Raw genomic sequence first — 12,752 nt, 5'->3', positions numbered from 1 at the left:
GGCTGAATATTAAAGACAAATAATTAGGAGCTTCAGAAATTCAAGGTCAGAGATAGAGTAGGTTCTTTGAATAGACGAGTTACATAAATTATGCAGGAACCCCTGTTTCAAGGAGGTGTTTGAGATTTCTTTGAGTAATGATATTGCCATGAGATCTTTTGTTTCTAAAATACTTAGTGAGCTGTTCCATAGGGGAGGCATTCTCCTGTCTTCCAGATATATTTCAGGCATTTTGAGATGACACAAAAAAGGAAGTAAATTCAGTCTGGAAAAACCTCCTTTTCACCCTGTTTAGTAATGAAATAAACACTAAACAGGAATTTGCAGAATTCACAAAAAGCCACACTTTAACATGGAACCGGTTTTGTTTTTAACATTTACTCTGAATACTGATTCAGTCACATCTTTGGCGAGTTGGTTCACTTAAAAAAGTTGTTAACACGACAACATCCATCGATCCAGAGGAGCGCACTTCTCTTGTTCCTGCACTGTGTTGTGAGCCTGTTAATGAGCTGGAAGATTGAATACTAAACTGGAAATGAGACAGAGGTGGCTAATAAAGCCAAGAGGGGTGACAGTGGGAAGGAGGAGGTGTTGTGTGATGATGTCTAAAAATACATAATGTGCACATGGAGGCTTCTCGCAGTTATGACATCGATGAAACTCTTCATCCTCTTTGTTGCCATTTAAAACAAACATTCAGTAATTACCGCGGGAGACACTAGAGTGGAACCTGTGAAGGGGAATAATGAAAGTTGTCATGTTTTCATGCTAAAAGACAAAAGGAGGTTTAATTGACTCACCGGAGAACACAGCATCCGGCGCTTTCTCCAAGGAAAGCGCACCTGGTTGGCATTAGATTATTGATCAGAGAACAGCTAACAAAATTAGTTTCCACAGCTATACTATTTGAATAGAGAGTGATGAATAAGCAACTTTGCAGACAGCTTTGAAGTTCACCTCTTGAGCACAACAACACCTTTTTCTATCCATCGCTCATTCTTTCTGCCCTCTGTGCTACAGCTGCGGGGAGTGACAGCTTAAAAGCCCTGGTTCAGGTCAAAAGAAAGTCAGACATTAGATCAAACCAGTCCCAAAGAGAGATTTACGCCAGCTTCTGGATGTTAAACTGGTATTCACGTCCTCTCTTTTTTTGGTTTGTTGTTGTTTTTGTCTTTAGAAGATTTCTAAAATTAAACCCGTCGTCAGGATCCAAATATGGAGAAACGATTATCTAAAACTTAAGCGACAGAAGCCTTGCTGGCTGTTTGCTAATGCCACAATCTCTCAGTATCCACTACTTTCACTTGATCTCCTGTGCCAAAGTGAACACCTGTAAGAAAAAAAAAATGCTGAGTGGCACACTACCTTAGCAGCAAATGATGAGCTTGGCTTTTCCAAGAGGTCCCAGAGTTTCTTCCTCTTTTCGGAACAACACGTGGTAGTAAACTCCTCTCCTTCCCTCTCCCTCATGTTCTCGGCCTCTCTTTTGAGCTCTTCGTTCATCTGCTCCTTTTTCTGGTGATACCTGGCCTGGCAGCAGGACTCAAGGTAGATCTCGTCGATGCCCCAGAAGTCCAGCTCTTGGCTGAACGAGAGCGCGCACATTTCCTCCATCATGTGCAACTTCCCAGTGCGATAGAAGTTGAGGATGGAGGTGAAGGCGCCGGGGTGTCTGTCGAAAAAGTACTCGTTGGTATCCAGGCTATAATCATCGCATATCTCCAAGATAGAGTCGTTGGTGTTGCAGTCTCGTAGTTTGCCCAGACGTGTGCGGGGCAGCCTATCCAGAGTCCTCCACAGAACTTCGTGGAGAAGACCCCCAACGTTGAGTCTCACCCGGCGGGAGTGGGTCTTGCTGCGGATGATGTCAATTGTATCCGGCGGCAGCGTGGTGCCCAACCGAGGTCCTGTTTTGATCATCTTCACTCAAGTCACTGGGTCACTTGAAAACACTGGAAGATGCAGGATGGTGGATTAAAAGAACATGGTCCTGGAGATGACCGCATCAGGGTCTCCTTTCGTTTCTTTTGCCTGACAAAAAGAAGAAGAAAAGGGGGGGAAATTAATGTGGGTGCTGCTGAACGGGCACTGCTGGTGTCCTACAATAGCAATGTCAGGTGGTTTATCCACTCATCAGAGAACCAAATAGATATTTTAATCAGCTTTAAGAGGTACAGCCGCTTTTCTTGCTGACAAGGATGGCGGGGTGGGGGAGCGGAGTCAATGATAAACTGGATTCCACTTGCGAGCGCTGTCCGGTGCTGAAACGTCCATCACTCCCAGGACCGCCGTCTTTTCGCTGTCCACGAAATCCGGTGCTGAAACGTCTCAGCTATCAATCTCGGCCCAAAGGCACTTGTGTTAGGTGTTGTTATGAGCATACGTTGTTGAACTGTTCTCTGGAGTGATATTAAGCTGGGCTAATGCCGATTATCAACTTTGATTAAGGGCTCATAACACACTGTATCATCCTCTAAGACCATTCTGTGGACTGTCCTCACAGTAGTGCAGGGTTTTCCGGGGTTTACATAACGACAAGTTATTATCAAAAGAGGAATAATTGAGATATAAAGTTGTTGTTTTTTTTATCCCTTTAGTCAAACATGCCTACTGACTCATTCAGCAAAACTGCATTTACATATATATATTTTAAAGTAACCCACATGAGCTGAAAGTGGAACTCGCGCATGTTGTAACGATGGCCAGCTACGCCAAACGAACAGGACACAGCATCTCGAACTCCGCTACAAAATCACAAAGCTTATAAGACTTAAACCACAAACTAAAACAGGATCGCACACGACAAAGAAATAAACGTAACGCATACCTGTCTTCTTTATATCCCGATTCACCTCAAGGAGCGGCATCAGCAACATTTCGAGACTAAACGCGTTCAAACTTGTTACTGCTCTCCGGCTCTTCGGCTCTCTTTTGGGAGCTGATGGAGGCATCATGAGCCGCGTACCGACATGTTGAAAACTATAAGTGCTTTTTGCAGGAATCAACACGTCCAGTCTGCCCTGTGCACCGCTCCGGAAGCGAATCAACAAGTAGAGCTCCTGAGAGTTAGTCGGGAATGCTCCTGGTGTGTCTCCTCCACCTGCTGACAGTGTGCGTGCGTGCTGGCCGGCGCCTTTGTGAACGGGATCCTGCAGGGGCTGATTTCACTCGGGCTCCTCCAGCGGCGCAGGCTGTGTGAGTTTAACCCTCGCGGGCCCAGGCAGCGAGTAATAGCTCAGTGCATCAGTGCTTCGTGCTGGAGTGTTATAGAGCTACAAAACTCACATGTCTGGCCAGAACTGGACAAAGTATAACCTTTCACAAAGTTCATGCAGGTTAGACAATCTGTGGAGTTAGCATTAATCAAGCAACTTGTCATTCAAAGCCGACACTTGCACTCTGCACTCACATCACAATAAATAAGAGACATGCTGTAAGTACCTCTTCGATCCTTAAGTGCTTCTTAAATATTAAAATACAATATTTGACATCAGGGAAGATTGGCCAGCTACTTAACTCACTCTTGGAGAGGACAATCTGACAGTCTGGGTTTTGCGGCTTGGCCTGATGTATTGTAAAAGTTTCTCATTAATCTTCACACAATGGGCTAACATTTAAAAGACAATTACAGTGAGGTCTGCGGGAACATTTTCCAGTCTGGATTTAAGACACAGACATCCTCTCTGCTTTCCAGATTAGGCTTTAAACTTTCATTTTTGACAGAGTATATAGTTAGGTTGGATCAGGTGACCTGGAATCACCCTTAGTTATGCTGTAATAGGCATGTGCTGTTGGGGGCTTCACCTTTTCTCACTCGCTATGTGTTTATAGACCACTCTGCATCACTAGTTATTACTTTTCTCTGGCTCTCTTCCTCCCCTCACCACAAACTGATGTGGCAGATGGCCACGCCTCCATTTGCAATAAGTGATATAACACACAAGATTGTTGTCCTTTGAAGACCTGCACAGTGCTTTACAATCTGTGACCTATCATCTCCTGCCAGTGACTGATCATTGCTTTCCAAACAGCGTATAAATCCAAACTTCACTTCGCAAACAGCAGGCGTGTGTTAGTGTGACAGATGTGTGACTGGCTCTGTTTACAGTACAGGCAGTCCCTTCATTACACTCAGTCTCTGCAGCTGACAAAAAAGAGTGCGCACGTTTTTACTGTTTCCTCCCCCTAAATGAAGGCATTTTTCAGTGTCTTATGAAGTTTTACTGAAAAATAAAATGGTAGGTGTAGAATGGGCATCCAAAACACCCTCTCTAAAGAAGACTGACAGCAGAGGATTACAATATTATTTATATTTATTGATAAATAGCAAAGAAAAATGCAAACTTTATTACATAAATAAGAAAATATAAAATTACAAAGGACATAGAGACAATATAAACAAAGTTTTTGTGTTGAAATGTGCATATAATTGTTGTTCTTGCTCATTTTCCTAGTGAGTATTTCGAGGTTTATATCGGACAGGCAAGTCTCCTTCAGGTTGTAGCATCCCAAATCCATAACGGCTGGTATTTATTTCTGGCATCTGAGCATTTGGGCCACAAAGCTCCAAATCATAGTCAGTCAACACCATGTAAACAAACCTGTCGAGGAAAAACACAGATAAAACACAGAATTAGGGTATTGGAGCAGAAATGTAAAACTCTAGCGTGGAACGTTTTGAGGCTCTCAACGACCCTAAAGTTGTAGAGTAAAAATAAATCTAGGGCACTCACTGTCTGATGGTATTGATGGCAAACTGCTTTCCTACACAGCCATTGGTCCCTGCACCCCATGGCATAGTGTAATATTTCAGCCGCTTCCCTCCTTTATAAAAATCCTTCTTCACAGATCCGTCTTCTCTCAGAAAGCGATCGTACTTGTATTTCTGGAAAGGAAACACAGTTTTTGCAAAGCAGCTATTAGATGCAAGTAATATCAGAATAATCACTCAAATGCATTGGCATTTGTCTGACATTTATTTCTTAAGTATGCCCTGCTATGCCCTTCCCACACCCATCAGCTCATTTTCTGTTCCCATGCTCTGCTAATCCCTCGGTAGCCCACAGCTCCGGACTTGACCTCTCGCTGGGTAGCACAAGGTAAGCTTTGTGTAGGCGTTGTTTCCATGTTACATAAACAACCGCAGGTGCTAATTACACTTAACTCTGCCTTCAATGAGTCCATAAGATAATTACTGCTATTCCTGTTGGCAGCACAGGGAGATTTTCATGGATTAGAGACTGGAAACAGACAGGAAGACAAACCTGTGGCTCGTGGTAGATCTCAGGGTCCATTTGAGGGCTGACGTAGGGAAACAAACACACTCTGTCTCCTTTTCTCAGCAGGTACCGTCGGCCATCGGCCATGCAGAGGGTCTTTTCCCGCACTACCTCTCTTGTAATGAACGGGCCGGCGGTGAGTCTCAGTGCTTCTTCCAAGGCACTATCTGAGAGGGGGTTGAAAAAGGCGCTTTCAAATAAAATGTATTATCATTATTATTATTATTAAAGAAATGGTCAGTATCTGCAGTATTTCTAAACTTTATATGATTTCTTTTGCTACTACCATCTTGCTATTAACAAACTGCAGTCATGCTCTTAAAAGCACACCATTGTGGTGTGATGGTTAGCAGCATCGCCTCACAGCATTAAGTTGCTGGGTTCTACTTTCTCTGCTGTTTTCCTCTGTGGGATCTCTGTGGGCATACCAGCTTCCTCCCACAGTCCACAGACATGAATGTCAGGTTAACTAGTGATTCTAAAATGGGCGCAAGTGTGAAATTTTGTCTTTATCTCTGTGTTAGTCCTGCGACAAACTGGTGGTCTGTCCAGGGTGTACCCTGCGTCTCACTGCTGAAATAAGCTCTAGTTGCCCTTGAATTGAATAAGTTAGAGAAAATAGATGGATGCACCTGTTAAAGGGGGTCTATTATTGTGCCATTCATTGGTGTAGTGGTTAACACATGGGCCTAATGCTTAAAGCTCTCAGGCTCAAGACTGGGAGGAGACAAATCCCTGAGAGGGTCATGTCAGGAAGAGAATCCTGTGTATATCAAATATGTGGCTCTGTCCACTGTGGTGGCCGCTTGTTAATAGTGGGCAGGCACATGAGGCTTTTATTTATTTTCTTTTTCTGTGTGCTGCACAGTGGTACATGCTCATATTAAACATGGCTATTGATTCAGTAAAGTGCTATACAAATACAGACCATTTACCATTTAAATAATCAAATCTGTCTATGTGAGCCAAAAGTGGTCAGACTGCTCTAAACACTTTAAGACTGTTTTTTTTTCTCTATTTTTGGACATATATGATGCCGCCAAGAGCTAATGCCCCCATTATGGTCATCACACAGCAGTCCCATCCACCTGCTGCTCAAACCTTTTGTTTTTGTGGGGGCAGCTAGTTTACGTAAAGGGAGGGGGACAGGAACTCAAACATCTTGTTTATGTTCCTGACACTATGATAAACCTACTGTTTACACAGGCTGGAGAAAAGCCCTTACCAAACACTGGGGTGTTCACTTGACTGTCCATGAGGGGAGTCCCTGTGGTGGTTTCCATCTGTGTGTTCTGGCTAAACTCCCTCTTTACTGCCATCAGGGCTTCAGGATTTGTCAACAAGAAGCCCAACAGCCAGAATGCAGCAGGACCAACATTACCCTGGAAACAAACAAAGACTCAGATGAGGAGGATGATGATAAGGTCGCTCACTCTGGCGTTGCATAGTGACAGCGCAGGTGGTTATTTGGTAACGGCAAATAAAAACATCACACGGCAACCTGAGTACTTACACAACCTTCTGTTGAAGTGATAACAAGCCATTATTTTTATTGAAATATAAGTTTCATTAAAACAAAAAACGTAATGAATTTGCACTGCTGGAAAATAATAAAATAAGAATGTCTGGGATGAGAAGAGCCACTCTCTGGATTGTCTCACTATTGGCAGAGGCACAGTGCAGTAATGGTTTACTTAAAAAGGAAAGCCATTGGAAACCTGAGGTCCCCTGCCATCTGCTTGCTTCCAAGGACAGGACACTGAAGCTATTCAGTTTTATAGCAAACTATGGTGCTATTATCTTAGGGGGAAAACATAACATAGTGAATAAATTATCATAAAATTGGCTGTTAGTTTATTGGAAATACACTAATAAGACTATTAATGATCACTTTACCAAACATAAGCATCTCTGATGACAGCACTTGTGTATCCTTTAAAAAGATTTGTCGCCAGGACACATCTGGCCCATGTATCACAGTCCTAAGTGTGGAAGAGCTTTCCCAGACACAAATATTTTCTTTATATTTAAAGTCATTGGCGTGACTTTGTGCTGAACAAAAGGGGTGGGGGGGTGTGTGTGTCAAGATCTCTGTCTAGAAAAAGAAAGAAATCTGGGCAAATTCCTAGATGAATATGGTATAGGTATTATAGGTATAGGTAATTCCTGAAATGAGTAAAGAAAATCAACAGCTTATTTATGCAATATAATTCAATTTTAGAGGGGGTATATTAGTTGGGTCTGATTAATGACACCACCCTGGAAATTACGCCACTGTTTAAAGTTAAGATGTTTTGGCTTCTTAACATACCATTTGTTGTTGCTGCATTAACTGTTGAGCAAATCCTGACCACATTTTTCAAATGTGTTTGATTTTTCTTTTTTGAATCATTTGAAAATGTGTTCATGGGTGTTATGAATCAAACAGAAACAAAACAGGTTGACATAAAACAGCAAATGGCTTATTGTATAGGCCAAAACACATATATGATAAATCTGTCATGAAATAAACTCTCCAGCGGGGCTGTGAGAAAGACTCTGAGTCAAAGTCCAGCTTCAAGGAGTTAAGATCAGCTCACTAGCCCAGCTTTACTTTTTGTTTTAAAAAATATGAAAATTTATTTTTTTATATGTACATGCTACTTGATAACAAACACATGCACTAATTATTTTCATACTGACTCTTGAATAAAACTAACCTCAGCAGTTAATCAGTCATATCTAATACTGCGACAGCACTGAAAAGTGCACTCAGCTTCTGTACCATTATCTGTCTCATAGTGCTTAATCCTTGTAATCTGTAGTGAACAGCACCCTCATGTGCCAAAGAAGAGTATTTCAGTCCCACCCAAATAAAGTTTTTTGGACACAAAGGGCACAATTAATTAATTTTGAGTGAGCTCTAGTGTAATCACCAAAAAAGCCCTCGTTTGTACAAACAGGTCAACATTTCTAGGTTGTCTCACTCACCTGTGTGGCCCAGAGTTGCATCAGTATAGCCCTGTTCTGCATCTCTGCATCGGTTCCATCTTCCTGCAGAAACTGCCTGTAGGCATGCAACCAAGGGCTGGACCCCGAATCGTCAGTCAGACCTGCTGGAGCCAGAAGCTCCCAGAGTTTGTTTTGAACACTCTGAGCTGTCTTCTTCTCCTCTGTTACACACATATAAACATCATTAAGTGAGTGAATGAACCAGGTCACAGACGAGGTCACAGTAAATGTCACTGGGCAAGATGCCAGACAAAAATATGCTATTGCATACGTGCACAAAAGTACGCACTAATATTTTAACTGGCTGCTTCTGCTATTTTTGTAATGGGTGGAACGGATGGAATTGTACACAATAACGAGGGCCAAGTCCTGAGGCGACAGGCTCTGTGTTGTGATAATGAAGTAAGTTATCAGCGGAGTGACATCGCAGCATATGTGATGACGAAGTCTTTAGAAACACAAACTCCTAGACACTATGTAAGCATGTGAGTAAGCAATCCCCACCATGGTAACCACAAAACAAATCTATGGGAGCAGTCAGTGGTGATGTCAAACCACATTAACCGAGACATGATGTAAACTGTGACGTCAAGTAACACTCTCATCTGACTCACGACTTCATACTTCTTTTGGTGTTCATTTAGTAAAAGTTAACCACAAAACTCTACCCAAAACTAAATTTACATGTTTTTTTTTCTCCAGACAGTAACGTTCTTTATCCATCTGGAAGATTTTCATCCAGGTTTCATTTTGAGATGTGCACCTTCTCTTGAATATAATGGAACTAAATAGCACTCATCTTGTGGTGCCCAATATGCCATAAAGGTTTATTTAAAAATCTCACAATCATGACTCAATTACTCCAAAGCAAAATCCACAAACCTTGGTGCACGCAGTCACATGCGGGAGCTATGTTTACAGAACTACAGCCTGTGGAAGGAAGCGTACGTCTACCTGTGACATATTTACAGCTTCCCTCTTGACTAAAGGACCATTATTTTGCTCGTGGGTGTAGCTCAGTAAACAGTAAATAGTTCCTAGATGAAACAGCTTACAACAATGTTTGTAATTATTTTTGAGTGGCAAGATTACTGCAGTGTCATCTAATTATGCTTACGGGAAGGCTGGCACCTCTACAGCCAATCAACTAAAAGTGCTCCTTTGATTTTGAAGTTCATCTCTTTACCTTGCCTGAGAGTGCCCCTTGCCATTTTGACTAGAAGACCATCAAACTTCTTGTACTCCTCGTAGACACTCAAAGGGTCTATGGGGTTGTTGTTCTGCTTTCCTCCAAACAGCGTCAGGTACCCCGCCCTGCACGGAAAGAAGAAACACAAAACGTGTGAGTGTGTGGGCGATGAGAAGATAACCAGCACATGACACAGTTATAAATGGTACTTTTCCATTTAGTCCCCATGACACAGTAAAGATCCCCATAGCTTTCATTTTTAAAACAACCTTTGACTCACATCAGCCAAAAATGTTCAACCGGAAAAGTGACCCACACGCATTTTTATGACACAGCGTGGTCATCCTACATTTTTGTTGCTGGGTTTACAAACAGATGACCACAGGATGGATCGGTGTGTAAACTGTTTGGTCGGAAGCTTTTGACATTCTTCTTTTGACATAGTTAACAGCATTAGTGCGCGTGTGTGGGTGGATGAGGCTTTTTCATACCTAAATAACAAGCTGTAAGAGAAATTAAATAGTCCCTCCTCTTTCCAGTCTTTCTGGTTCTGGGTCGTCTTTGCTTTCATCAAGGCTCGCAGGTTTCTGCTCATGGCGCTGTTAAGAGTGGCCAAGTTCATTCCCACAAAGTGCCTGTAGACATAAACCATTAAAGAAAAGGTTAAACGCCATTCTGCTGAGGGTTAGTCTTGCAAATCAGCTGACAATAATTGATTGTTAAAAACATCGTTGTAGCAAACATTATTTTAAAACGAAAGCAAAAATTGATTGAGCTAATTTATAAAGGCAGGGTAATTAGAAAAATGGATGACGCAAACTGAAGAAGCACAGTGCCCAAAAATCCACCTATGACGCTGAAAGATTTTCTCCACCCTTCAATGAAAAAATGTGCATGCCGGTTAGTTCTGCACAATAACAAACTAAGACCTAAAATAGATTTCCAAGTATGTGCTGTTGCTCTACAGGAATATCCTCAGTGTTAGTACTTATAAAACCTTAACCAGTGAATTTCCAAGAAGATTCTCACTTCCCAAATAACATAAAAATGAAATTGAAAATTTAAAGAAAGTGGTTTTTGTTATTGCTTCAGTACCTTTTCATGATTTCGTTTGATTTAGCCTGCTGGCTATACGGGAGGCGCAGTCTGAAGATCCTGTCCATCAGCACCTGCGCGTAACGTGTGAAGTCCAGGGAATCGGAGTCACCCAGGACTGTGTCGTAGGAGTGTGGATCCAGGAGCATCGTCACATAGCGGCCAGCAACTCGCACCTGGAGCGCCAAAAGCGGACACTGAGTAAAGGATCTTAAAACATCTGTATATGCTTTAGAAAATGCACTGAACAGATGGCAGTGCTCCTTAAGTGCTCTGAATGACTCCAACGTAAAAAGATCCCGCTACATGGAAAATTACTTAAAAGTATATTTAAAACAAACAAACAAAACTATGAAATTTTCGTTTTATATCAGGATAAAATCACAGCTCCTTATGCATCTAAACTTGAATATGTAAATGCATATAATATAACTCACAGTGAAAACGTCACCATGCTTCATCTTCATGCGATTTATGAACTTGGATGCATCTTTTCCAAATTCAAGTGCATGACCTAACCACGGGATAGCTCCTTTGTCTAAAGGTGGTTCCCCCTTGCATCTAAAGGAAATAAAATAAACGAAATTGTGCATTCAATCTAATGTTTACAAAAGCATGTTGCAACAGTTATATCTGACTCATTTCCTCCTCACAGCAAAGTGAACTGGAATCTTTTTTATTATCATCATTTTCTTTTTTATTTAGTCTTCCACATCCGTTTGAATTTGTAGCGAAAACTGATCTTTAGCTCATGAATGTAGCCTACTATGGAGGGGAAAAGCACAAATAGCATTAACTGGAATTAGCTGAAAAGTCACAACTACATCATAGATTTTGTCGCTCGTAATTCACCAAAGCAAAACAAAAGCCCGTGAGGTGTGACGCTCAGAGTTGTTTAAGCACACAGCTTAACAGCATTCCTCAAACCGGAGCAGGGAAAAGCCCCACTAAGAAACAGATTCGCTCCTAATCAATCCCCAATAATTCAAGCCGGGTTTTATTAACACTTCACGGGGATTGCGCGTTAAAATTCAGATATTAAAGAAAACACGACTTCACAACAGCACGTCATTCATTTATAAACAAAACATGTGGATGAATGAGTTACTTACCTCCATCTGTTTGTTAGAATAAAAATGAGTAGGACGAGCAGGAGGATGGTCCAGATCATCTCGCGTTGTTACGTCTGTGCTCGCTCGGAGTGTCACTGGAGCACCCTGAGACCTCACACTGCATTTATACCAACCCGTTGCTCAACCCCAGTCATAACAGTGTCATTGTTAACTCCCATGCAATTATCCACTGTATATTTGATGGCGTCATCACAACAAAAAGAAAAAAAAAAGTCTCTTGTCTAAACTGTGACCCAGTGACACGAGGGACTCGAACGTCATTCGTCTCGTTTGCGTTAGGACCAAGTTTTGCACGTCTCTCAGACACTCCCAAAGAAATAATAAGAAAGACAAAAAAAAAGTAAGGTGACCCTAAAAGCCTGAACAAGCTTTGTTTCTTATTCACTTATGGAAAGAAAAATGTAAGAGGTGTGGGAAGGTGGAAAAAGTGGCAAGCAGTGCTTCATATCAGGTGCCAAAACCTGTTTGGCCCACATGAAATTTAACACTGAAAGTGACGTTTCCATTAAGGCTCACTTCTTCTTTTTTTAAATTAAGGTTCACATAAGAACTGAAAACATTTTTCTTGGTTTGTTTTTCCTCCTCGGGAATATCCCTTGAGTGTGTGTAGTTCCTGCTTCTTGGAGTCTGACACACTTCTTTGGAGGTTAACAGAAATCTGCCAGCAAGAACCAGACTGTAGCTGAATGCTGTAACTCTCCTTGAGTCACTCACGCATGCAGTTGTTTTCTTTAAGTAATGTTTCATCATGTCTCTTCTTGTGTTGTGCTCAGGTCAGCACGTTGACTGTGAAAGATAAAGAAAGGAAGGTGAACACCCCAATCGAGAGCGCTTACTAGGTGCACTTACCATAACAACTTGAAAACCCTAGGTGACTTCCTTTTATAATTAATGCATTCAAAACATTTCCAGGAAACGTGACCTGACTTTGACCTTGAGGTCAAGGTCACTGAGATTCAAACGCATAAGATATACTTATGGTATCAATTTACAAATCCTGTTGCCTTGTTCCCAAATTCACAAACGTAGGTTTCCACAACACCCACCTCATCGGTGAAGTGA

General features: G+C 41.8%; 2 protein-coding genes across 2 annotated transcripts in view; both read right to left on the bottom strand.

The window, feature by feature from the left end:
- LOC146574391 (potassium voltage-gated channel subfamily B member 1-like) overlaps window positions 1-3,141 on the bottom strand; it is a 48,274-nt gene extending 45,133 nt beyond the window's left edge. The window contains exons 1-2 of the mRNA XM_085274002.1: window positions 2,831-3,141; window positions 1,369-2,034 (exon numbers count right to left, since the gene is read on the bottom strand). Coding sequence (XP_085130128.1) covers window positions 1,369-1,923 — 555 coding nt within the window. The 5' untranslated portion in view covers window positions 1,924-2,034; window positions 2,831-3,141. The remainder of the gene's footprint in view (window positions 1-1,368; window positions 2,035-2,830) is intronic.
- Window positions 3,142-4,325: 1,184 nt separating this feature from the next.
- LOC146574390 (prostacyclin synthase-like) lies at window positions 4,326-12,035 on the bottom strand. The gene is made up of 10 exons (XM_085274001.1): window positions 11,670-12,035; window positions 10,995-11,118; window positions 10,558-10,733; window positions 9,954-10,097; window positions 9,460-9,587; window positions 8,253-8,434; window positions 6,508-6,664; window positions 5,268-5,449; window positions 4,737-4,888; window positions 4,326-4,604 (listed from the first exon to the last, which is right to left on the bottom strand). Exons 1-10 carry the CDS (start codon window positions 11,726-11,728, stop codon window positions 4,454-4,456), a joined length of 1,455 nt encoding a protein of 484 aa, XP_085130127.1. The 5' UTR covers window positions 11,729-12,035; the 3' UTR covers window positions 4,326-4,453.
- Window positions 12,036-12,752: the final 717 nt, after the last annotated feature.

Source organism: Mchenga conophoros, linkage group LG5 (genome assembly GCF_057382185.1).
Source record: "Mchenga conophoros isolate Kocher_MC1m ecotype Shallow Benthic linkage group LG5, M_conophoros_male_GT1.1, whole genome shotgun sequence".
In the NCBI taxonomy this organism is placed as follows: Eukaryota; Metazoa; Chordata; class Actinopteri; order Cichliformes; family Cichlidae; genus Mchenga; species Mchenga conophoros.
Note: the sequence above shows the minus strand (reverse complement) of the source record. Positions and strands in the feature narration are given on the sequence as shown.